We start from the raw sequence: 22,122 nt of genomic DNA, 5'->3' as shown, positions 1-22,122 counted from the left end.
GCGCCGGGAAGAGAGGCTCCCGCCGCCGCCACCCGCCCACCGATCCGCGCCCTCACCCGGCCTGCCGCGGCCCCACCGCATCCCCGCCGGAGCCGGCACCACGACGGCCGCCATGCCCCCCCGCCCTTTCGTCGCGTAACGATACGGCCGCGCTGGCCCCGCGCCGGGACTACTTACCGCCGCGCAGCCCCTGCTCCGCCTGCGGCCCTCGCCGCCGAGGAGACGCGGTCCTCGCCCCGGCCGCCGCCTCAGGCGCTTCTCAGCGCCTCCCGTTCCCCCGCGGGACGGGGGAGGTCTCGGTGTCCCGCCGGGGACTACTTTCTCCGCGGCAGGATCGGCGGTGCCACTGCACCCGTGCGTCATGGCGTCAGGAAGTGGCGCCCGGGCCCTGAGCGTCGGCGTCGCGCGGGGTTGCGCTGGTCACGTGGGGAAGGCGGAAGTGGCGGCGGGGCCGGGCCGGGCCGGGAGCGGCGTTCGGGCTTCGGGCGCTCGGGGTGGTCACTGCGTTCTGTCTGCTCCTCCCGCTTCCCGCCCGGACCGACCCCACCCGACCCGACCCGCTTGCGCGTTCCCCCAGCCGGGGTCCGCACATCGGATGGGCCGTGCAGCCCCGGTGCCCGTTCCATAGCCCGCGGTAGGCGCTGAGACCGGCGGGCCTCTTGCGCTCGGGCCGTCCATCCCCGGAGTCCGAGCCGAGCCGCCGGATCTCCTCCTCGCCCTTCCCTGCGGGGCCCGGGGCCTTGCCACGTTCAGCTCCGGCGCCCAGCCTYAGGCTGCTGAGCGCTTTCCCCCTCGGCATCTGCTGTCGGTTTGGCCTTGAAGTCAAACTTTCCTCTTTCAATGGCAGTTCTGCAGCTGAACAACAGCCACCGTCCGATGGGCTCTCGCTCACCAAATTCTGCCCCCTGAGATAGTTTCTCATCTCCACAGATAGTGATGGGCACACGATTTGGCTGCACTGGCTGCTGGCAGCACCTCTGGTGCCCGTGTTTGGGGTGCACAGTCTGGGGTGCTGCTCTGGCCTCACTGAGGGCTCCCAGTGCACTGCAGGCAGTRGTGCATTTCTGGCACCTTCTGGTGCCACAGCATTCCTCTCAGGGATGTGACCAGAGCCTGCTGCTGYCCCAGGTCCCTGCAGCATTGCTGAGTGCGATGCTGTTCCAGTTCCTCCCGCTGACCTCAGCTGTGCATGGCCCGGGCTCGGGCTCTGCTCCATGGTGATGGATTTAACAAACCCTCAGGAGGCTCCTTGCTCCCACYGATATTTTCTCATGTTGAAGCATTTTATTGAAAACGGCTGTATCCCGTTTTTTTTTTCTGGAAGAAAGGCAGCTGTGTTGTGGCTGTGCTCTGCTGGGGCTGGGCCTGGTTTTGGGTTTCTGTGGAAGGGACACACGGGGTGAAAGGGGCCAGAGCTCCGCATCCCACACAGGTCCCAGGCTGCTCAGACCAAGCCAGCCCGCAGTGCGGGTCAGGGTGGGCAGTGCCATTGTGCCACTGGCCAGGACAGCCAGTCCGGAGCCGGTGCTGACGTGGTGCCAGCTGCAGGAGGACAGACAGTGTCTCATCTGGCGCAGTCTGCGAGCGTGGATATAGCCTGCCAGAAATCCGAGCCGATGGGTGCTGGGTTGGATCAGCACTCTGGATCAGCACTCTGGATCAGCACTCTGCAGCATTTGGCTGTGGTGTCTCTGCTCCAGGATCGGGCGTGCAGTGCCTGGATCCAGCCCCCGCAGCCCGGGGCTCTCCCTTGGGGCTCTGCGGGTCCCCTGTGTCCTGCCCCAAGTGAGAGTTTCCAGGGGCACCGTGTGCCCAGCAGAGGCAGTAGAGGAGCTGCACCACCAGCTGCTGCGTGTGCACCTTCCGGCTCTTTTTCAAGCTAATTAAATGCATCCTTGAAAGGTTTATGCCCTCATTCATCATGGGAAGACAGCAGCGGTGAGAGCCATCCCCGGGCTGGCTGTGTGAGCTCTGCTGCCGCAGCGCTGCTGCCACTGCCTCAGGGCTGAGTCCCTGCCTGCTGCCGTCACTGTCATGTCATAAAACCAGAAAGACCAAGGGTTTTTTCTCCCTCTAGTGCTTTTTAAAGCAGCCCTGCTTAGCTCTGTGGGAGAAGTGGAGCTGGGGAGGATGGGAGGGACCTGATGTCCCCTCTCCATAGTTGTGTAGCTGACACAGGTAGAGCCCRGCACTGCCTGTAACCGGCTCGGTCTGGGTTTGGAATGTCCTTGTGCTCCCTGCTGGGGGAAGCTCCGTGTTTCTGTTGGGGAGGGGGAGTGTTATCAGAGGAACCCTTGGCAAAAGCTGCCTCCCAGGTAGAGGAAGCAGGATGGATTTGTCTCAGACCAGCAGGTTTCCTCTTTTTGCCTTCAGTCAGCTGCTGTGTGAGACAAGTGAAGGATTTTCCCAGTGGGTGATGGCTGTAGGGCAAAGCAGCCTGAGCTCCGGGGGCTCACACGAACCCTCCTGGTGCTGGCTCGGCTGATGGAAAGTTGCGTCAAGCTCCCCTGTCACCCTGCAGAGGTGCCCCATGTCCTTTGTCTCGGTGAATTGTCYCAGCAGAGCTTTGCTGTGATGGGTAACCTGCTATTTTTAAAAATGCTGTGTGCCCCTGAGTGGGGTGAGCGAGGGATTTCCAGGGCAGGCAGAGCACGGCTCCCGTCCTCGGTTCCAGAGTCGCAGCTCCTTGCTGATAATTCTCTGCTGTTGTGCCTCCGAGCCTGAAATCACTTCAGAGCCAAAGAAAACACAAAGAAATCTCAGCAAGAGGCTTAAGAGAATCCAAAAAAGGCTGTGACATGTGTTGGATGTGTGTCCAAATACCTTAGCGGGGGGAGCAGCAGGTTAAAGGCCTTTTGGGAACTGGCTGAGGAGACAACACAGCGCTTGTGCCTGGAGGACAAAGCTCAGGCTGGGGGGGAGTTTGARGCTGGTTTTATCAGGCTGTTTGATGGGCTGCACTGACAGGCTGTCCCAGGCCCTGGGAGGTTTCCCAGCTCCGTGCTCTTCACCCTTCAGCAGCGCTGGGAAGGAGCTACAGCCAGACAAGCTGCCATCGAGCCKGGGTGAGCCCGCTAAGATGGGTGACCCTGGTGAAAGCCCGTCCTTGCTGGTGCCCCGTGGCCACGCCGGGCTGCCCCCTCCTCAGCACAGTCTGCTGAGCTGCCGAGCGGGCTTSTCCCACTCCCTCATGGCCCCAGTCACTGTCCCAAAATAGGAGATGGYTGTGCTGAGCACGATGCCCAGGGCAGAGCTTCAGCCTCCCCCCGCGCCTGCAACCCGAACCCCGGACTTCCACTGCCGGTGATTTTGTCATCTGCGTTGTTTCTTCCTCCTTGTTTTCTTTTTTCCTTTCAAAGGAAACATTGTTGCGATGTTTGTGTAGCTGCAGGGCACGAATCCACATCAAGGCTTGTATTTATATCCCACCTGGGAAGGGCGGTTGCATCAGCACATTTTGTAAAACGTTGAGCAAAGCTGCAGGAAATGGTTTTTCTTCACACCAGATTGCCTCACCGCTCCGTGCCTTCCCAGCAATGCCGGCTCCTGGAGAAGGCTCCCGGGGCACTCCTGGGGGATTGCTCCATGCCAAGGTGGCTGTGAGAGCTGGGATGGCTTCTTGCTAGGCACTGCCTGGGCCCCTCTGCCCTGTGCCAGGGTGGTGCCTCTGTGGCGAGCAGCCTCCCCGTGGTGCCGGCTGTYCCTGCTGGAATCCTCATTTCCCAGAGTGCTGGTGTGAGTGGGAGTGCCACAGGATAAAGCCTGTGTTCTGTGGCCACCGAGGCTGTGGCTGAACCCGTGACCTCAGCCATAATGCCACCCTTGGGCTCAGGCAGGGCACTCCCAGGACAGGCAGGAGCCACTCTCAGCAGAAGAGCCCGTGGAAGCTGATGGTGACACCACTCACATGCTCACACAGTCCCCTTGGCRGGAGGCAGCTCGCTGGCCCTGGAGGTGCTGCTGGTGGCTGTGCTTGGGCATGGAGGGGCTTTCCTGGTGTGTCCTGTGCYTCTTGTGCCATCAGTGCCTGCCCTGACCGCAGGATGGAGCGATGGCGGCACCGAGCTGTGCATTCCCTCTCCCATGCATCTTGTCCCACACCCAGGTCGGTGCTGCAGCTGCCATTCCCAAAAATGTTTGGGACTATCAACAGCATTTCCAGGATGTGTTTGGAGCTGCTGGATGCAAACAGCTGGCTCCTTCGTGCCTGCCAGAACTGCTGCTGTTGCTGCTGCTGAGTGTTTTTTTTTCCCCTTCTGGAGGGATTCTGTGGCTTCCTTCCCAGACCCTGAGACCTTGGAGCCACGGTCCAAGGCCACCAGCTTCCACCCTCTCCCGTGCTGCTGATTCATCACTGCTGGTTAGTTAAAAAATGGTAATCAGCAAATTACTGTAATACAAGTAAAATAAACAAGGTGGGCAGAGARCTGTGTGTGTAGCAGGGCCCCAAAGACCTCGGATGTGTGATGTGCTGGGTTCTTTCTGTCCCCTGCACGGGGCTATGCCTGGATAAGCACTCCCAGAGTGGGGGTCAATAGCTGGTGCTGCTGTGGGGTTCCCGACCCTGCCAGCCCTGCATCCCTGCCCAAGGCTGGTCTTGTGAAGCTGCTCTGCTCAGTCCCTCTACACTGCAGCCCCTCGATGGGAGTGGGTCAGTACACCCCAAGGCACAGCAGGCAGGCTCTGGGCTGTTCCCCACTCAGTGGGGGCATGGCAGCTCCCACAGGTCTGCTGGCTCTTGCCTGGGTGCTCTCCAGCCCTTCACCTCCCCTGGCAGCACAGCAGCTCTGTGCATCCCAGTGTTCCTTCAGCCCAGGGTCTGCCTTCCTCTGCTCGCATGATGCCCACTTTTCAAAGGTCTCAGGTCGCGTGGCCAGGGCAGCTCCCGGCGGACAGCCAGGCCGTGTGCCATTCCTGGGCTGCCWGGGCTTTGTCCATATGCCTGTGTTGACAACTGAGCTGCTCTGAGTTAATTTGGCAGCAAGCGCTGGAACAGTTGTCAAATGTTTTAYTGAAACCCGAGCGTGTTGCATCTACCGCCCTTCCTTCTGCTTTGYGCAGTTTACAATTAAATACCACCAGTTTTGCCCATATTCCACCTTCCACAAACCCCCGCTCCTTATTCCCAAGCCGCTCCATTGCTGWCAGCCACGGATTTCTGGCAGTGCGTTGTCCCCTCACACACAGACCAGGTTCCTCATCATTGTCACAATTTCTGCTCTTCCTGTTTTAGCAGGCAGCTGTTCCCATGTCACCGCCAGGAACAAAGCGCTGCCCACCCGTCCTGTGCCATGGTGCTGATGGTTCATGGCAGCAGCTGTGCCCCCCAGAGCTGGCAGCCACCCAGCCTGTCCTGCCCCGCTCCCCTCCCAGCTCCTTCTTCGCTCCTGTGGTGTGCAGGTGATGCTTCCATGCAGCTGATCCAGCAGATCACCCAAGAGGGGGTGAGGGCCATGAGGCTGCTCATGGATTACCCCTTCCCAAATGTTGCCTAGGATCTTGTGCCCCTCTCAGCTGCCTGAATGGCCCATACTCCTACTCCCAGCAGGGTAGAACAAAGGTTGGTCAAAGCTGGAGGCAGAAGCTGCGGCAGGAGGAGGCTCAAGGGATGGGATGGAGTTTACAGGAAGGCCTGAAGATCCCTGTGATGATTGGAGCAGACTGGTGGTGGCCTTGGTGCAAGGTGTGCTATTGTGCAGCCCCAGTGCCTGGTGAATGGAGCTCTGGGATTCCTGCTCCAGGTCCCCAACAGATGTGGGGGTTCCCAGRGTGTGAGGGGCCAGGGAGGGCCCGRAGGGGGATGCCCCAGCCCAAAACAGGGAGGTGACTGTGCCGCCCACCTGGATACCGGGAGTTGGTGTGGCAGCCGGGGAATCCGTCATGTGTGGTTTGCAGCTGGGATGGGTGGTGACACAGCAGCGCTGGTTTCAGYGCCTGCAGGGAGGTGTGAGCTGCCAGGTGACAGAGGCTGCGTCACCCTCACCCAGACAAGAGGGGCGGGAGCAGCAGCACTGGCCTGGGGCAGCGGGACTGGGGGCAGTGGGACCAAGTGGTCAGGGGCTGGGGGACAGGACASCAGGCTAGCAGGGGTGAAGGGTTGCCAAGAAGCTGATGCTGAGGGGTGGGGAGCTCCCCAGGTGAGGCAAGGGACAGGCAAGGAACTGAGCAGGCATATCCAGAGCTTGGGACAGGCARGGAAGGGATGCAGGGCCAGGGACTGGAGGTGCTGGAGAGCTGCGGGTCTGTGGCATGCAGGGTGGTTTGCCAGGAAGGGTCCTGGGCCCAGCTGGAGACTCCAGTCCCAGCCCACGCGGGGCCCAGTGCCGGGGCAGCAGATACGGGAAGTGTGTGCAGGAATGTTGTTTCTGTCTGGAGCCYTTGAGCAGCAGGGATGGGGCTCTGAGCCTCTGACGCAGAGCTGCTCCGTGCACCCTGTTCTGATCCGGCGCCAAGCRTCCCCGTGCTCCGGTCAGCCAGGGCAGCCAGTGCCAGGGGTCAGCTCCTCTCCCTGGGCATGGGGTGCTGCAGAGCCCATGGGACAGGAGCAGGGATGGGGTTGGGGCACTRTAGCTCAGGACAGTGGGGTCAGTGGCTGCCTGCTCAGCTGGAGGCATGCAGTGATGCCCTGCACACTGTTCAGGGTGTCTGGCTGTGCCATGGTGGCCGTGCCACTGGCTCTCTCTGTGACATCTGCCAAGTCCAAGCGCTCCCTTTCCTCTGCACAGGTTGTGTTCCCAGCACAACCGGCACTTGCTCTCCCCGCTCCAGTGCTGTCTCACCCGCACAAGATGCTGACTCTCTCCCACCCCACTTCCCCTTGCCACCACGCTCCTGCTTGTGCAGGGAGGGCACCCGATGCCATCCACATGYCAGGGCCTGTACTTTGCTCTTGTGTCCCCCTGTTCCCGACCTGGCGTGCCCAGGTGTGAAGCAGTGGCTGTGGCAGTGAGGTGTTCCCTTCCTCCTGGCTGCTCAGCTCCCCACCAGCTTTGTTGCCCTGGTACATCCCATATTTGTGGACCTCTCCCCTGGCTGTCTGATGCCACACTGCCTACCTGACTGGCTCCCAGGTAGGGGGTACCTTGCTTGGAGGCAAGCAGGGAATAGAACTGGGGTGGATCTAGGCCTGGCTCCATACGATGCCCCCAAACCGCAGTGCTGGCCCAACAAGCCCCTCCCAGCAGAGACTGCAGCCTCACAAGGTGCCACTGTCCTGTCAGCCTCTGTCCTGGGCAGGGATCCACGCAGTCACCAGCCCCCTTTGAGGCCCTGGACCAGTTTCCCACAGAGGGTCTGCATGAGGGTGGCCATGAGTAAGGGTGCGTGGAGGGATGCGGTGGCTGTTCCTTCCCCTTTTGGCAGTGACCGTGGTGACGGGCAGCCTCGTGGCTCGGGCAGTGTCTGGGATGGAGGATGTTTGTGTGGGTTTTTCCATCTCACCCCTTTCAGGGGCTCTGGGAATAAAAAAWGCCATGGACAGCCTGGGCTGGGCACAGCTCCTGGGGTCTCTGCCAGCCACTGCCCTCTCCTGCCTGTGGCACTGTCACTGTCATCACCGCCTTCCTCTCCTTCCCGCCAGCCACAGTGGCTACCCCAAGCCTCCCTCCACACACGTGCCCCTTCTGAGGAACCTGTGCCTTTATCCAGCTGCCACAGGTGAGCTGATGGAGGCTGCCTTGCACAGGGCTTATGCCAGYAGTGCCGAGCCCATCCCACAGAATTCCCTGCCTGGCACAGAGGCTGTCGGTGCTGCCAGACACGGGGGTTTCCCTGCTGCCCTGGCCCTGCTCCCTGACGAGCCTCCAGAGAGTCACCAGAAAATCCCCCGGGATGGTGCCAGGAGGAAGCTGGTGAGTGGGGCCATGAGTCAGTGGGAGCGGCCAGGCTGGGGGCAGAGCTGTGGCCGGCAACTCCCCACCGAGTCTCCCACTGCCCAGCTGCAGGGCTTGCTGGGACCAGTGCACAATGTGTGGGGCACTGGCCCGCATCTCCTTCTCCCATCACTTGTTCCAAGGCCCCACTCCCTTCACAGCCCCATTTCTGCCAGCACTGTTCTACGCTGCGGGGCCGTGGCTCTGCCCTCAGGGTGCCACAGGTGCCACGGTGTGCAGTGGCAGTGTGCCCAGGCTGTTGGAGCTGCAGCTTCTGCATGCAGTGGAAACAAGGGATGGGAATAGCATGGGGAAGGCCAAAGGATCTGCCACAGTGTCAGGGAGACCAGAGCCGGATCTGTCTCTGACTGCATCCCAGAGCCAGAGTCAGAAGTCTCCTTTTTGGGGCTGCTCTGCAGGTGCATCCTCCCAGAAGTTATTCAGCATCCAGCTCCCATATCATCTCTGTGCTGTGGGCTGTGGTCCTGACAGCCTGGAGGGTGGAGGATGTGGAGCGGTGCTTGCTCCCCAAATGCCTCAGGAGCCAACAGCTTCAACGGGTTCACCCCAGCAGAGCCCCCTCCTTGCCTCAGCTTCCAGCCAGGCAGGGAGTAGAGAGAGCCACTGCCTCCTGCCTGGTGAAGAGCTGGGCCTGACAGGGATAAGGGGGGCAGGCTGGACCTGGGCTGTGTCCCACCACAAAGGAATGCTTGCCTGGATGTGTTTACGTGTTTATCACACCGGGTGCAGGATGGCGGCTGCTTGTGAAGCAACTTCCTGTGCCAGGGAACAGGGGCTGCTCTTGCAGGGCTGTGGTGGGGGAGTGAGGCAACCCCCCGCTTTCTCACTGTTGCTTCCTCCCAGCATAGCCCACGCTACCAGGAGTTTCCTGCCCCCAGCCAGCCGTGGTGGCCCTGGGAAGCATCCCAACTCCAGGGCACCCGGCGGGTGATGCTGCCCCAGTACTGAGCCCTCCTTTGGGCATGGCGGTTCCTCTTCAAGGGCACAGGGAGCACAGTCCCGACCTTTCACTGTCCCCAGCTCAGCATAACCTGCTTGTCCTCTGGCTGGGCCAGGAGCTGCTGGCTTGGCTCAGCCAGAGCCAGGGTGATGCTGGGAGAGGGTGGCTGCTGAGACACCGTTTGGGGCTGTTGGGAGCAAGGAGAACAGGCACCAGGAGGAATGGGGTGAACAGGAAGATCCTCCTGGCAAAGCCAGCTGAGGACCCATTGGGCTCCTGGGGTTTGTGAGAGCTGGGGCAGGGGATTMATTCTGGGACCTGTGTCTCGAGCAGCCTCGCTGGGCTGCACCAGCCCTCCCTCCCCCCGCGCTGACGCTGCGCCTTCTTCTCTGCCATCTGTTTTCCCCTTGCTCCTCATCCCTGTTTGCTTTCCCCTTCACCGCTCTCGTTCCCACAAGCGTCGGCACTTTGGGAGAAGCAGGAAAACACCATCCCATGGTGAGGTCTGTGCTGTGCTGGGTGGGAACCTGAGTCAGCAGCACCCTGTGGAGCAGAGCAGCAAGGATAGGGCACCCCTAATGTCCCGTGGCACCTGGAGGAGCATTCCTGTRCCCAGAGTTGCTCCTGGGCAAACATGGCTCTTGGGGGCTCTGCCAGTTGGCTGCTGGCACGTGGGCTTAGAGGAACCATCGGGTGAGGAGCCATGGGGATCTCCAGTGTGGGAAACGCTCCAACCCACTGGGTGATGCAGCCCTCGTGGGGAAGGATGCAGTGTCATGGTGAGGGTCCAAGCTCCCAAATCCCAGGCAGGGGGCTCGCAGGCTCTGGGGCACAGGTGGGGTTCTGCTACAGTCTGCCCCCATGCACATCCAGGCCTTGGCAAGTCTGGCTCCAGCACCATCAGCCCTTGGCCAGCCAAGATCAATGGTGGCCAGTATGATGACAAAGCCACAGGGTCCTGAGCACCCGGGCAGCCCCCAGTGATGTCCTGCTGTCCCCACAGCTGCCACGGTCTTGGGGCCAGCAGGGCAGTCCCTGTGCAGGGCAGCCCCGGGGTGGYTGTGCCGTGCCGTGCTATGGCCCAGTGCAGCTGCTCAGCCTCTCTGCCTCTTCCTGTCCTCGCGTGGCCGCGGAATGCAGCGTGTTTAGTAAACAAGGTGATGAAACAGTTAAGGCAGAGATGGAGTGTGCGTTTCGTCACCGTGGGAAGGGAGAAGGGAGCGTGAGTCGGCGCTGAGGGGTCTGAGGGTGACTCACTGCCCTCCCACCCCATAAATAGGAGCGGGTAGCCCGGCGGCACCCAGAGCAGACAGCGGGGCCAGCACAGCCACATCCCTCCTGTCACCGCTGAACCATGGCACTCCTCCTGGCCCCGCTTGTCATCGGGCTGCTGGCCATCTCCTGCCGTGCAGCCCCTCTCCAGGGCAAGCCTCAGGCAGTGGTCACCTTCCCGGGGGAYCTGGTCAGCACCCTGCCGGATCTGCAGCTGGCAGAGGTGAGGGGAGCGTGGCCCCATGGTGCCCTCCTGGCACCCAGGAACCYGAGGGGCTTCCAGGCTGGCAGTGAAGGGCTGCAGGCAGAGCTTGAGAGCTGCCTGTCTCCTTGAGTTGGGGGAGGTACCCAGGCTGGGATGGGTACCTCTCCTACCTCACTCACCCCTCCGGCCGCCTTTCCTCCCCAGCGTTACCTGCAGAGGTTTGGCTACAGCACGGAGGCAGAGGCAAAGATTGGGAGCAGGCACGTGTCCCTGGGCAAGGCACTGCTCAAGATGCAGAAGCAGCTGGGCCTGGAGGAGACAGGGGAGCTGGATGCTGCCACGCTGGAGGCCATGCGAGCCCCCCGCTGCGGCGTCCCTGACGTGGGACCCTTCCTCACCTTTGAGGGAGACCTCAAATGGGACCACATGGACCTGACTTACCGGTGAGTCTGCTCTGGAGATGAACCCTTATGCCCGYCGGGCGAAGGTCCCAGGGGGATGGAGAGAGCCTGAGGGACCAGGTGGGTGGCAGCCTCTGCTCAGCCTTTGTCCAGGCTTGGTGCTGCCTGTACAGCTGGGTCCCAGCTCTGCCAGGGCCAAGCCAGCACAGCATCTGCTTCCCAGTGACCAGGAGAGCATCTGAGCCCTGGCGCGTGGGTGCTATCCCCTTGGGGTGGGGGCCTGTCCCTGCCCAGAACAGGGTCAGTCCTGCAGGAGGAGGCGATCTGGCAGCACTGACCCTCTGCCTCCCTGGCAGGGTGATAAACTACTCCCCTGACCTTGACCGTGCTGTGATCGACGACGCCTTCAGACGAGCGTTCCAAGTGTGGAGTGATGTGACCCCTCTCACCTTCACGCAGATATACAGCGGCGAGGCAGACATCATGATCATGTTTGGCAGCCRAGGTGATGTCCTTTGGGCAGGCAGGGAGTGAGAAGGGGGCTGGTGATGTGCCCTACCTGAGGAATCCTCACCCCATGTCTGCTTGGGYCATGCCCAGTGCTCCCTGTCCCCACGTGGTGTGGGAGGTGTGCAGGGCTGGGGACGGGCAGGTGTGTGTGCATGCTGGGATGTGAGAGCTCCTCTGGCACAGCCAGCTGAGGGTGCTTGTCTCTGCAGAGCATGGGGATGGCTACCCCTTCGATGGCAAGGACGGGCTCCTGGCCCAYGCCTTTCCCCCAGGACAGGGCATCCAGGGCGATGCCCACTTTGATGACGATGAGTTCTGGACGCTGGGAACTGGCTTAGGTAAGGGCAGGGTGTGGTGGATTGGGGGGGCCTGATGGTGCCAATCCCAGCCCCAGCACTGAGCAGCCCCTCTCTGAGCAGTGGTGAAGACCCGCTTTGGGAACGCCAATGGAGCCGAATGCCACTTCCCCTTCGTGTTCGAGGGCCGTTCCTACTCCCGGTGCACCACGGAGGGGCGCAAGGATGGGCTGCCCTGGTGTGCCACCACYGCCAACTATGACCAGGACAAGAAATACGGCTTCTGCCCCAGCGAGCGTGAGTAGTGGTGACCCTAATCCCTGCCCAGCCCCGCAGTGCCTGAGGCCCTCCTCACTCTCCTTTGCTCCACAGTCCTCTACACCAATGGTGGCAACAGCGATGGGGCTCCCTGCGTCTTCCCCTTCGTCTTCGAAGGCACCTCCTACGATACCTGTACCACAGATGGGCGCTCCGATGGCTACCGCTGGTGTGCCACCACCTCCAGCTTCGACCAGGACAAGAAATACGGCTTCTGCCCCAACCAAGGTGCCGTAAGGGAGGGGGGCATGCAGGGGAGGAGGCATGCAGGGTGGGCATATGAGGGATCTCAGTGTTGTCCCGGGTTCTGGCCGGTGCAGCCAGGGCTTGGGGACAGCCTCAGTGACACTTCRCTGCAGACACGGCGGTGATCGGTGGCAACTCCCAGGGGGACCCGTGTGTCTTCCCCTTCACCTTCCTGGGGGAGTCCTACAGCTCCTGCACCAGCCAGGGACGGCAGGATGGCAAGCTCTGGTGTGCCACCACCAGCAACTACGACACCGACAAGAAGTGGGGCTTCTGCCCTGACAGAGGTACTGGCCCCCCTGCCTGCRCCCCCCTTTGTKCCTCCCAAATTCATGCCAYATTGTCACACTCCTTGTGGGGGACRCAGTCTCTGGACAGTGTTTTGTGACGTATTGTGCCCAACCAGGCACTTAAGCCACTGCTTTTCCCCAGGTTACAGCATCTTCCTGGTGGCTGCCCATGAGTTTGGGCATGCACTGGGGCTGGACCACTCCAGCGTGCGTGAGGCCCTGATGTACCCCATGTACAGTTACATCCAGGATTTCCAGCTGCACCCTGATGATGTCCAAGGCATCCAGTACCTCTATGGTGAGAAAYTGCAGCACAGCTGGGCACACTGGGTGTCCTGCAGCACCAGGCTGGCCCCAACCTCACGCCCTCCGCTGTATTCATTCAGGTCGTGGCTCTGGTCCTAAACCCACTGCACCTGCACCTGCTCCCACGGAGGARCCCCAGCCCRTGCCCACGGAGGAGCCCCAACCTGTGCCCACAGAGGARCCCCAGCCCATGCCCACGGAGGCTGGCAGCACCTCCACCACTGAGGAGGAGGAGGAGGAGACACCAGAGCCTACAACTGCACCCATCCCTGTGGACCCCAGCCGAGATGCCTGCATGGAGAAGAACTTTGATGCTATCACAGAGATCAATGGGGAGCTGTACTTTTTCAAGGACGGGTGAGTGGCTGCATCTGGCACCTCCTGCCCTGGCAAGTGCCAGGGTAATGATAGGATGTGGGGGAACACAGGGTTGTGCCAGGAACATGGGCTGTGCCAGACTGAGGTGATCAGGATGGCTGATCTTCCCCACCAGGAAATACTGGACCCACTCATCCTTCTGGAAATCGGGCATCCAGGGTGCCTTCTCTGTTGCTGATACCTGGCCTGGGCTCCCAGACACCATTGATGCTGCTTTCCAGGATGTGCTCACCAAGAGGGTCTTCTTCTTTGCTGGTGAGTTCTGCCCCCGCCGCCTTCTGCTCGGTTCCACGGGCAGTGGGAGGAGCCTGGTGCAGCCTGGAGCCCTCGGGGCCATCTGACACCCCCACTATCTCCCACCGCAGGTCGGCAGTTCTGGGTGTTTTCTGGGAAGAGCGTGCTGGGGCCCCGGGGGATCGAGAAGTTGGGTATAGGGAAGGAAGCCGGCCGCATCTCGGGGGCCCTGCAGAGGGGCCGAGGCAAAGTGCTGCTCTTCAGCGGGGAGAGCTACTGGAGGTGAGCAGGACTGGAGAGCAGCAGTGCCTGCCCAAACGCCTGGCAAGGGACTGGGAGGGGGGTTCCTGGCAGCCCTGAGCACGGCTCTGCTCTCCCACAGGCTGGATGTGAAGGTCCAGAGAGTGGACAAGGGCTACCCCCGTGCCACCGACGACGTCTTYACTGGCATCCCCCTTGATGCACGCAATGTGTTCCTCTACCAAGGTGAGTTGGAACCTGCTGGGTGGGTGCTGTGTGTTCAGCCCTGGGCTACCTGAGCCTCTCGTGGCATTAGTCTGGTTCTGGGCTCGGGATACTGGGATGTCCGGGGAATGGTCCCTGGACAGTGCATGCCACCAGCCCTGGCAGGCTCTTGCAGTGGAGCTGGCAGGGTGCCAGCAGGGTGCAGGGTGCCAGTTGCCAGGAAAGGTCTTTGCATGGCTGAACTCCTTCTGACCCTCCATTCCCTCTGCCCCCCTCCTTGCCCAGGCAAGTACCACTTCTGCCAGGGCAGCTTCTACTGGAGGATGACACCGCGCTACCAGGTGGACCGGGTGGGCTACGTCAAGTATGACATCCTGCAGTGTCCCCAGCACTGAAGGCCTGAGCAGCCACCTGCCAGCACTGCTCCCTGCCCACTGCTCCMAACCTGAGGGCTCCTGTCTCATAGGCTGCCCCCTGGGAGCCTTGTGGCTGTGGGTAGCCCCWGATGAGGCCCCCATCTTCCTGGAAGAAAGGGGCAGAGGCCCTGGGGTCACCCYCTGGGAGCTGTCCAGCCTGGGGAGCCCCAGCTGGGGAGCAGGACTCTTGCCACAGCTGGCATTGTGCCGTCCCGGCTCCACTGCACAGAGGCGTTTGCCYGGTGCAAACCGCACACGGATTCGAGACAAATTTGTCTTTTTCCTGAGCCAACGATGCCAGATCAGGCTGAGCCCCGCTGGGAGCTGGCGCCTGGGGACACGCCGGGGCGGAACACAGGGCTCTGCCTACTCTCGCCCATTCTGCCAACTATCCCCTCTGCCAATTGCCTGCCCATTTGTAATAAAGACAATTCTTTGGACACARCCTCGAGTTCTCCATCAGCTGTTGGGGCCGTGGTTCGGAGAACCTCCAYGTRCTGGGGGCATCGTCCACTCCTGGTCCGGGGGGTGCCAGCACCAGTGGGGAAGGGGGCACTGGGTGCAGGAGGATGTCCGYCTTTTCTAAGGACTCTGGATCCTTCGGGGACACTGGGTCCAGCGGGGGAGGATGTCCCTCGGTCTCAGCATTGCCCACCATCAGCCCTATGCCAGGCGCGGCACCCCACCCCGACCCCCCGCCCCTCCCAAACCCTGGCTACGCCTAATCYTCCACCCGCTGCCCTCCCCTGCGCTCCGGCTCTGCACCGCGATGAGGAGCGGGTGGTTGTCACCGCGTGTGGCCGGGACACAGCGTGTGACCGAGCTCCCCACCGCAGCCGAGCCCCCGTGGCGGGCTGGCCCCGCAGATTCCCCCGGCCCCGGTCTATCTGTGCGTGGCCACAGAGCTCGGAGGCAGGGCCAGGGCCGGAGCCGTGCCCGGGGGTGCCCGGGTCCGCGGCAGGGTGGGGCGGCCGCAGCCCCGGGACTGTAATTAGCGGCCACGGCTCCGGACAGGGCGGGGGCAGAGCGCRGCCCCGTCCCCTCCCGTCCCTTTGGGGCACGGTCCCAGCGCCCCCAGTTCGGCGGAGGCTGCGGGACCGAGCGGGCGCKGCGGAGCGGTCCCGTCCCGTCCCGTCGAGTCGAGCCGGGCCGAACTGGGCTGAACCGAGCCGAGCGGAGCGGGGCCGAGCCGATCCACTCGGACTAGAGCCAGCCCTGCGGCCGCGGGGGCGGCGCGGCGGGCGGTGCCGCGGGCACTAGGACCCCGGTCAGCGCCCGGCGGGGCCGCGCTCAGCGGCCGCCGGGGCCGGAGCCACTTGTGGCGACGACGGGGCCATGAGCGGGCGGTTCACCGTCACCGGCGGCGGGGGTGAGCGCCGGGGGCAATGGGGGCCCGGGGGGGCTCCGGAGGCGGGACACGGTCCGCGACGAGGAACGGCGGGGCAGGGCAGGGTCCCCGGGAAGGGTCGGCCAGGAGGGTCGGCGAGGAGGGTCCGGGAGGAGGGCTGGGCCGTCGGGGCACCGTGGGGGCTGCGGAGCCGCGGTCGGTCGGGCCCCTCGGAGGCGGTGCAGACCCCCGGAGTAGGGATGGCATGGAGCTGCGGGATTCGAGAGATACGAGGTGCAGAGCAGGGAGTGGGGCTCAGCCGCCCGGGCAGGACTCCTCGTCCCAGACTCTTCCCTGGGGTCGCCGCGGCTCCTCAGGGATCTCCCCTGTTCCGTCCCTATCCCGGGGGCTGTTGGAGCRAGGCCCTGCTGCTCCCGGACCGGCAGCAGGATGGAGCGGGGTTACGGCCGAGGGTCTGCTGTGGGGGTGAGGTCACATACTGTCCCCAGGGAGCCCTAGTGGGGGGTGGCGGGGCCGGGCCAGGGTGARGGTGTAGGGAGGGCAGGCTGTGGTCAGCCCGCAGTGGCAGCAGTGCCCACCGGGCTGCTGTGGGTACACGCACTGGAGCTGGCAGCCATCGCCTTGTGGTGCCCAGGGGACGTGGCGGTGGGGCTGTGCTGTCACCAGAGCCGTATCGATCCCAGAAAACCGGCCGACGGCAGCACCGTGCTGCTGGAGCTGTGACCTTGCACCCTCGGCGAAGGGCGCGGGTGGGAGGCGCGAGCAGCCGGACAGACACCACGACACCCGGCCTGGGCTGTGCCTCCGAGAGTGGGCTCTGGCCTTTGGGGCCCTGTCTAGGATCACRCTGTTGTGGGTGATGTAGGGCTGGATCCAGTGACAAGGAGATGCAGTCTGTGGCAGCTGGGCCAACTGGGCCTGGCCTGTGGGCTGTGCTGGGGCAGAGCGGACASTGAGGAGCCAGGGCCAAGGCTGAGTTGTGTGGCTCTCCAGGAACAGCTCCTCAGTTTGGCAGCCAATCTGCTGGTGGGGGGCTGCGGGGAGCCGGAGTGGGCATGCCGAGGGGCCGTGGTGGGAGCTAGGGACACATCCTGCCAACTGAGCTGTGACCTTGTGCCCTCCCAGAGGACAGGCAGTGGCTGGCCCTGTTGGAGGTGCCCTGTCCCGTGGGGTGCTCACGGCCATGGCAGGGTGGCTACTAAGGGTAGCGTTCAGGGATTCCTCACATCCCACACTGCTCCACAGCGCTGGGACCGTGGGTGCTGCCTGCCGGGGGRATGGATGGCAGGGATGGCAGGGGGTGCACGGGGCTGGCAGCTGCGGGAGCTCTGGACAGCAGTGGTGTCTGGAGGGACTCGGCCCTGGGCGAGCGCTCGGTTTTGCCTGGCCACTTCAGTATCACGAGTGGGGCACAGAGTGACGGAATCCCGGGGACCTCGGGACGGTGCGGGGGCGGGGGCCGCAGCCGGCCGTGCTGCCGGTGCCGGGGCGCCGCGGGGCCCTGCTCGTCCGGGAGCTGCTGCTGCTCAGGGCGCCCTGCGACTCCCGGGGCTGCCCTTCAGGAAGGCCCTGCCCGGGAACGGCCCCAGGCCGGTGGTGCTGAGGAGGGATTCATCCCCCTGGGAACCCCGGGGAGGGGCGGCGGCCGCAAGGGAGCTCCCGGTCCTGCCGGGCAGGGCAGGGTTTGGAGCCGCGGGGGCCGCGGGGCCAGGCGCAAATCACTGCTGCAGTAGGGCCGGATGCGGGGCTTGGCCCGGGGAATCGAGTCCGTGCGGGCGGCGGGGCGGACGGGGCTGCGCGGGGTCTCGGCGAGCTCTGTGCGGGCTCCGTGCGGGCGGCGGCGGGGGCGGCCGGGGCTGCGCGGGGCCCCGGCGCCGCCAGGGGGCGATAACGGGACGGGCCGGCTCCGGTGGGGGTGTGCCGGTCCCGAGCACGCCCCTCTCGGGCCCGCCCCGCCCCGGGGCTCGCCCGTGCCGCTGTCCCGCGGGGACCGCTCCCGCCCGAGCGCAAGGGGCCGGACCCGCGGCACCGGGGATCGATGTGCCTCACCGGGGACCCACCGTGGGGCTGGGGCTCCTCCGGGGCGGTGGATGTGGGACTGCTCCCCCGTGCCCAGTGCGATCCCCGTGGGCCAGCCGCCCTGGCCCGAGGGGGCACCGGGGCGTCCCCTCCGTGGAGCCCCTCTGTGTCCCGAGCGGTCGGACTCGGCGGCAGTAGCCATGGCAACCAACCAGTTAAGGAACCTCTATCGTTGCCATAGAAACCGGTCCCGGTGTCACCCTTGCCACGACTCCCGATGCTGAGGGGGTTCAGCTGCTCTTTCGCCCCCCCCCGGGGGCCATGGGGTCATGGGGCTGTGGGCCATAGGCCGTGGGCAGGGCTCTGTGGGGCAGCTCTGTGAGACTGGCAGAGCCCCCCTGAGGGGGGCTTGGGTGGAGTAGGGACCCCACCAGCCCTGGCTGCACCCCCGTACAGAACCCCTGCCCGGAGGGACCAGCATACAGGGGACGGGGCAGAGCCCCCACTTGAGGCACCATGCACAGAGGGGTACGTGTGAGGGATGGGGGCTGCTAAAGAGGCTTTCCCCACTCCCCATCTTCCCCAGCCCCCTCGCAGATGCTCAGTTCACATTTGCGGCAGACTGGGTGCCCTTGGGGKGTCATTAGAAGTGCCGAGGGTCTGCACCATGTAGAGGCTGATGATATGGGGGGGGTGGGATGCTGCCAGGAGACTGGAGCAGTCGAATCCCCATCAGCTACATGAAGTAGCTTCCCAAGGAGTCCCTGTGCCATTGAGCCTACCACAGGTGCTTTGGCGGGGTGCTGGGGTGGAGGTCCTTGTACAGGCTGTGGGGCAGAGTGAGGAGTGCTGCGTGGGACACGGGACACTCCAGTGCCTCATCAGCTGATCCTGCACCCAAACCCTTCTGGCAGTGGCTGGCAAGTGGCCATGCAGCTGCTTCTCGGCCATCACTGAGCCCTCTGGCCCTGGCTTGGCAGCAGCCGCCTGGCGTCCCCAGGGTACTGTGACTGGCACAGGCCTGCTTGGGGGCTCCTCAGCTGTGTCGCCAGGAGCAGGGCTTGGTGGGAGGAGGCTGCTTCYGCCGCTGATCCCTGTGCCAGGCTGCCCAGCCGCCCACTGCCGCGGCCCTGCTGCTGGCAAGACATCTGGGCAAGGGCAGCTGGGGACGCTGCGCCAGCTGCGYGCTGTGCCGGGCTCGTGTGACGCAGGAGCTCACAGCCTCCTGCCTTGCCCCATGGCCTCTGCCCGCCCTGCCCCATTGCCGCCTTTCTGCTCTTGGCCTCAGGGGGCTGCAGTGGCTCCCGCGCCTCCTCTCCCAGCCCCACGGGACATTACACCACCCTCCGTGTCCTGTCCTGCTGCTGGAGMTCGTGTCAAGTCCCAGCTGGTGCCTGTGTCACCTCTGGGCTCTGCTTTCGCCCCATGCTGGTGGCAGAACCCTGACCTGTCTGGATGGGGATGAACAAGACCGCTCCATCGTGTCAAGGTGCTGCAGGATGTGTTGCCCCAGGGCTCATGGGGCCATGGGGGCACAATGGTGTGGAGCACACTGTGGTGCAAACCCCCAGCTACAACATTTGGCTGGCATCACCATCCTTCTGCCCTGCTGCGACTCCATCCTCTTGGGGTCTCTCCTGACCCAGCTCTTCTTTTCCCTGGGAGCTGCCTGTCCTCATGCCCTCAAGCCCTCGGTGCGGGGGCAGGATGTGGATGGACAGGCTGCTGACAGTGTCCAGGGATGGCAGCAGGCAGTGCAGTGTGCTGACCRGCATCTCCGCAGCACGGCCGCCCTCGCTGCCCGGGCGGCACGCTGCCAGGCTGCCCGCTCCCTGCCCTCAGGAGGTTTCCCAGTGACTCCAGCACGTGTCTCGCTCCTGGGAGGTTTGACCGCTGCTGGTAATAGGACAGGCAAGGGCTGTGTGGCGGGCAGCCAGGATTCCAGCCCTGGGAATGTCCATGAGAGTGGTTCCCCCYACCCAGGCTCTACGCAGAGGGGTCTGAGACATTCTTGGGAGGCTCTGCAGGGGTACAGGACACTTTGCAGGGATGTTTCTTGGCTTGGCCACTCTCCGTTGTCATTCCTGGGCAGCCTCTTGCATTTAAGTGGGGCACTGATGCTCTGCCTGGCTTGGTGCCAGGATCCTGCCTGCTACTCGGACTCAAGGGCCACTTGCAGCTGATCCCTCACTCCATGGCTGGGGAGAAGCGTCTGTCTTCCTCTCTCCCCATGCTCTTGAACTGCCTGCAGTGGGACTGCAAGCAATGCAAGGGCATGGATGATGCCCAAACCATGTCAAACCTCTCTCCCTTTGACACACTGTACCAGCTACACCAGCCCTGGGCATTTGGGCCAGGGTTAAGGTCAGCACTCTGCTGGGGGATCAAGCCCCCTGTCTGCTCTGCCCCAGAGACACCCTCAGTTTGTTCCCCCATGTTGGTGGGAGCATGTGCACAGGCTAAGCCAATGCAGTCTTGATAGCATAGCCCCCTGTGCTGCCGTCAAATCCCAACCCCTGAAATGGAGCCATAATCCAGGGATTAGGGGATTAGTGGTCTTTCACGTGCTCCCTCCCCCCCATCTGTTTTAGTAGGAAAATCCCTCTTGTGCCGAGCCTACGCGCTGTGGCCTCCTGTAAAAATCCACCCTCCAGCGCTTGGCACTCACCACGGCTGGCTGGACCCCGGCCCGCTGCCCTTCTGTCCAGCCACAGCCTCCTTGGGGGGGTGGTCTMTGCTAACCCCCCAGACCCACATGGAGGGTGGTTTGTCCACCACAACTTGTCTGCAGCCTGTTCTTTCCAGTCCCAACCCYTGGGAGTGGGCCAGATCTTGCTCCAGCGCTCGTTGTTGCTCAGGGCTGAGGGATGCAGGTGTGAGGGGCTGCTGCTGCTGCGGCTGGACAGGGGCACCCCCATGACTGTCACACAGGGTCCTGGGAGGGGCGGTGCCCACCCTGAGCTGTCCGCCCTGAGCTGCCCATCCTCCCTGCAGCCACCCTGTGCCACTTGTCATGGAGCGCTGGCTGTGCTGCTGCAGCTCCCTAGGGATGCCAGGTCCCGGGRTCCTGGCTGCCACAGGGCATGGATCAGTGCTGCCTGCCGGGCTGGGGTGAGGGGTCTGAGCCTCTCTCCTGGCCGCGAGGTCAAGCGGGGGAGCATCCGYGCTGCAGAGCAGCTGGCCCCGCACCAGGAGAAAGTAAACAATTAATTACAGCCGTCAAGAARTAACGGAGGCCAGCGGGCTGTCATGATCTCAGCCTGTGCCGGAGGAGATGCCGGGAGCTGCAGCCAGCTCCGGCTGGGGGATCCTCCCGGATTAAGTGCATGAGAGAACAGGAGGCTGCACGCAGCCCTGCAGCGTCTCTCAACAACCCCAGCTCGAGAGTGGCCTGTGCCCCTGCCCCTGTGGGGGACAGCTGCAAGGGCTGGGSCCTCCGTAGGCAGCACAGGGTCTGGGGATTTCAGCCCCATTGCAACCCTTGTCCAGGTCTGARAAGGCTCTTATGGGTGTGATCCTGACCCCCTGGGCACCAAGATAGGTCACATCAAGCCTGCTCCCCTCTGCAGGCAGCGTTCCTTGTGCTGCAGGTCAGCTGGGCAGAGCAGGGTGAACCACCTCTGTTGTCTCCCCGRCCCTGATCTGGGGTGGTCTGGACGTTCCCCCCTCCACGGGTGCCCTGGATGGCCCTGCTACTGGTGAACGGGGTTACACCCACGGCCGGGACCTGATGCCCGCAGAGGGGTCCCCTGCATGACGTGGTGCTGCCCACCCGGGAGCTGCCCGTCACGGGGCAGGGGGTTGCCGAGACGGGGGCCGCCCGGACAGGGGCTGCGTTRATCCCGGGCCTCAGCTGCCTCTGAAGATGGGTCCGTCCCGCAGACGCAGGTTCTGCCTTACTGTACAGCTCAAGTGTGTTCCTAGTCCCGGGGCTGCGCCGGGGTCCGGTGTGGGAGCTGGTGTGAGGTGCGGGGGCTGGTGACGGATGCGGGGCCGGTGARAGAGCCGGTGCGGAGTGCGGGGGCTGGAGGCGGGGTTCGGGGCTGGGCGGGTGAGGGGTCGGTGCGGTTGCGGGGCCGTCCCGTCCCGTCCCGCCCGCGCCAGCCGGGCCCGCAGCGCTGCCCTAGTTCCCCCCCACGCCTGGCGCAGCCGGGAGGCGGCCCCGCTCCGCTCGTTCGTCTTTGCGCCCCCCCGCGCCGCCGCGCCCCCCCCTCCCCGCCGCGGCGGGGGCAATGCCTCCCGCATACGTGATGAAGCGGGCGGCCGGGCTGGGCTCCGCCGGCATCAGCCGTGAGCCGTGAGCCCGGGCGCCTCCGCACTGCAGCCCCCTCCCACCGGCGCGGGGGGCGGCGCGGGGACGCGGCTGCTGCGGAGCGAGAGCTCCAGCTCCGGCGGCAGCGAGCGGCCGCGACACCGGCGCCATGCTGAACAACCTGACCGACTGCGAGGACGGCGACGGCGGCGCCAGCCAAGGTGAGGCACCGGCATCGGCACCGACGAGCGGGACAGCGGGACAGCCCGGGGCGGCCGGCCCCGCCGGACCGGGGCTCGGCGCTGGCGCGGGGCAGAAGCGGCGCGGAGCCGGG

General features: G+C 64.1%; 3 protein-coding genes across 9 annotated transcripts in view; 2 read left to right on the top strand and 1 right to left on the bottom strand.

Annotated features, from left to right (window-relative positions):
- The window catches only part of ZNF335 (zinc finger protein 335), a 9,842-nt gene extending 9,503 nt beyond the window's left edge, over nt 1-339 (bottom strand). For 4 of the 5 annotated variants that reach the window (XM_057365914.1, XM_057365916.1, XM_057365918.1 and 1 more), the window contains exon 1: nt 57-138. The gene's annotated coding sequence lies outside the window, so the exon portion shown is untranslated. Of the gene's footprint in view, nt 1-56; nt 139-177 lie in introns of those variants that run through there. The other variant, XM_057365915.1, reaches the window with a different exon arrangement.
- Nucleotides 340-10,122: 9,783 nt separating this feature from the next.
- Nucleotides 10,123-14,607, top strand: MMP9 (matrix metallopeptidase 9). The gene is made up of 13 exons (XM_057365932.1): nt 10,123-10,327; nt 10,514-10,752; nt 11,067-11,215; nt 11,430-11,558; nt 11,640-11,813; nt 11,889-12,062; nt 12,194-12,367; nt 12,513-12,668; nt 12,757-13,033; nt 13,170-13,309; nt 13,420-13,570; nt 13,671-13,774; nt 14,039-14,607. Exons 1-13 carry the CDS (start codon nt 10,187-10,189, stop codon nt 14,146-14,148), a joined length of 2,118 nt encoding a protein of 705 aa, XP_057221915.1. The 5' UTR covers nt 10,123-10,186; the 3' UTR covers nt 14,149-14,607.
- Nucleotides 14,608-15,475: 868 nt separating this feature from the next.
- SLC12A5 (solute carrier family 12 member 5) overlaps nt 15,476-22,122 on the top strand; it is a 27,148-nt gene continuing 20,501 nt past the window's right edge. For 2 of the 3 annotated variants that reach the window (XM_057365922.1, XM_057365924.1), the window contains exon 1: nt 15,476-15,538. In XM_057365922.1, coding sequence (XP_057221905.1) covers nt 15,505-15,538 — 34 coding nt within the window. In that variant the 5' untranslated portion in view covers nt 15,476-15,504. Of the gene's footprint in view, nt 15,539-21,942; nt 22,010-22,122 lie in introns of those variants that run through there. The other variant, XM_057365925.1, reaches the window with a different exon arrangement.

The sequence above is a fragment of the Malurus melanocephalus genome, unplaced genomic scaffold (genome assembly GCF_030028575.1).
Source record: "Malurus melanocephalus ecotype Western Australia unplaced genomic scaffold, MMel_1.1 scaffold_59, whole genome shotgun sequence".
Classification (NCBI taxonomy): Eukaryota; Metazoa; Chordata; class Aves; order Passeriformes; family Maluridae; genus Malurus; species Malurus melanocephalus.
The sequence above is the reverse complement of the archived record's forward strand: the minus strand, read 5'-3'. Positions and strand labels throughout refer to the sequence as shown.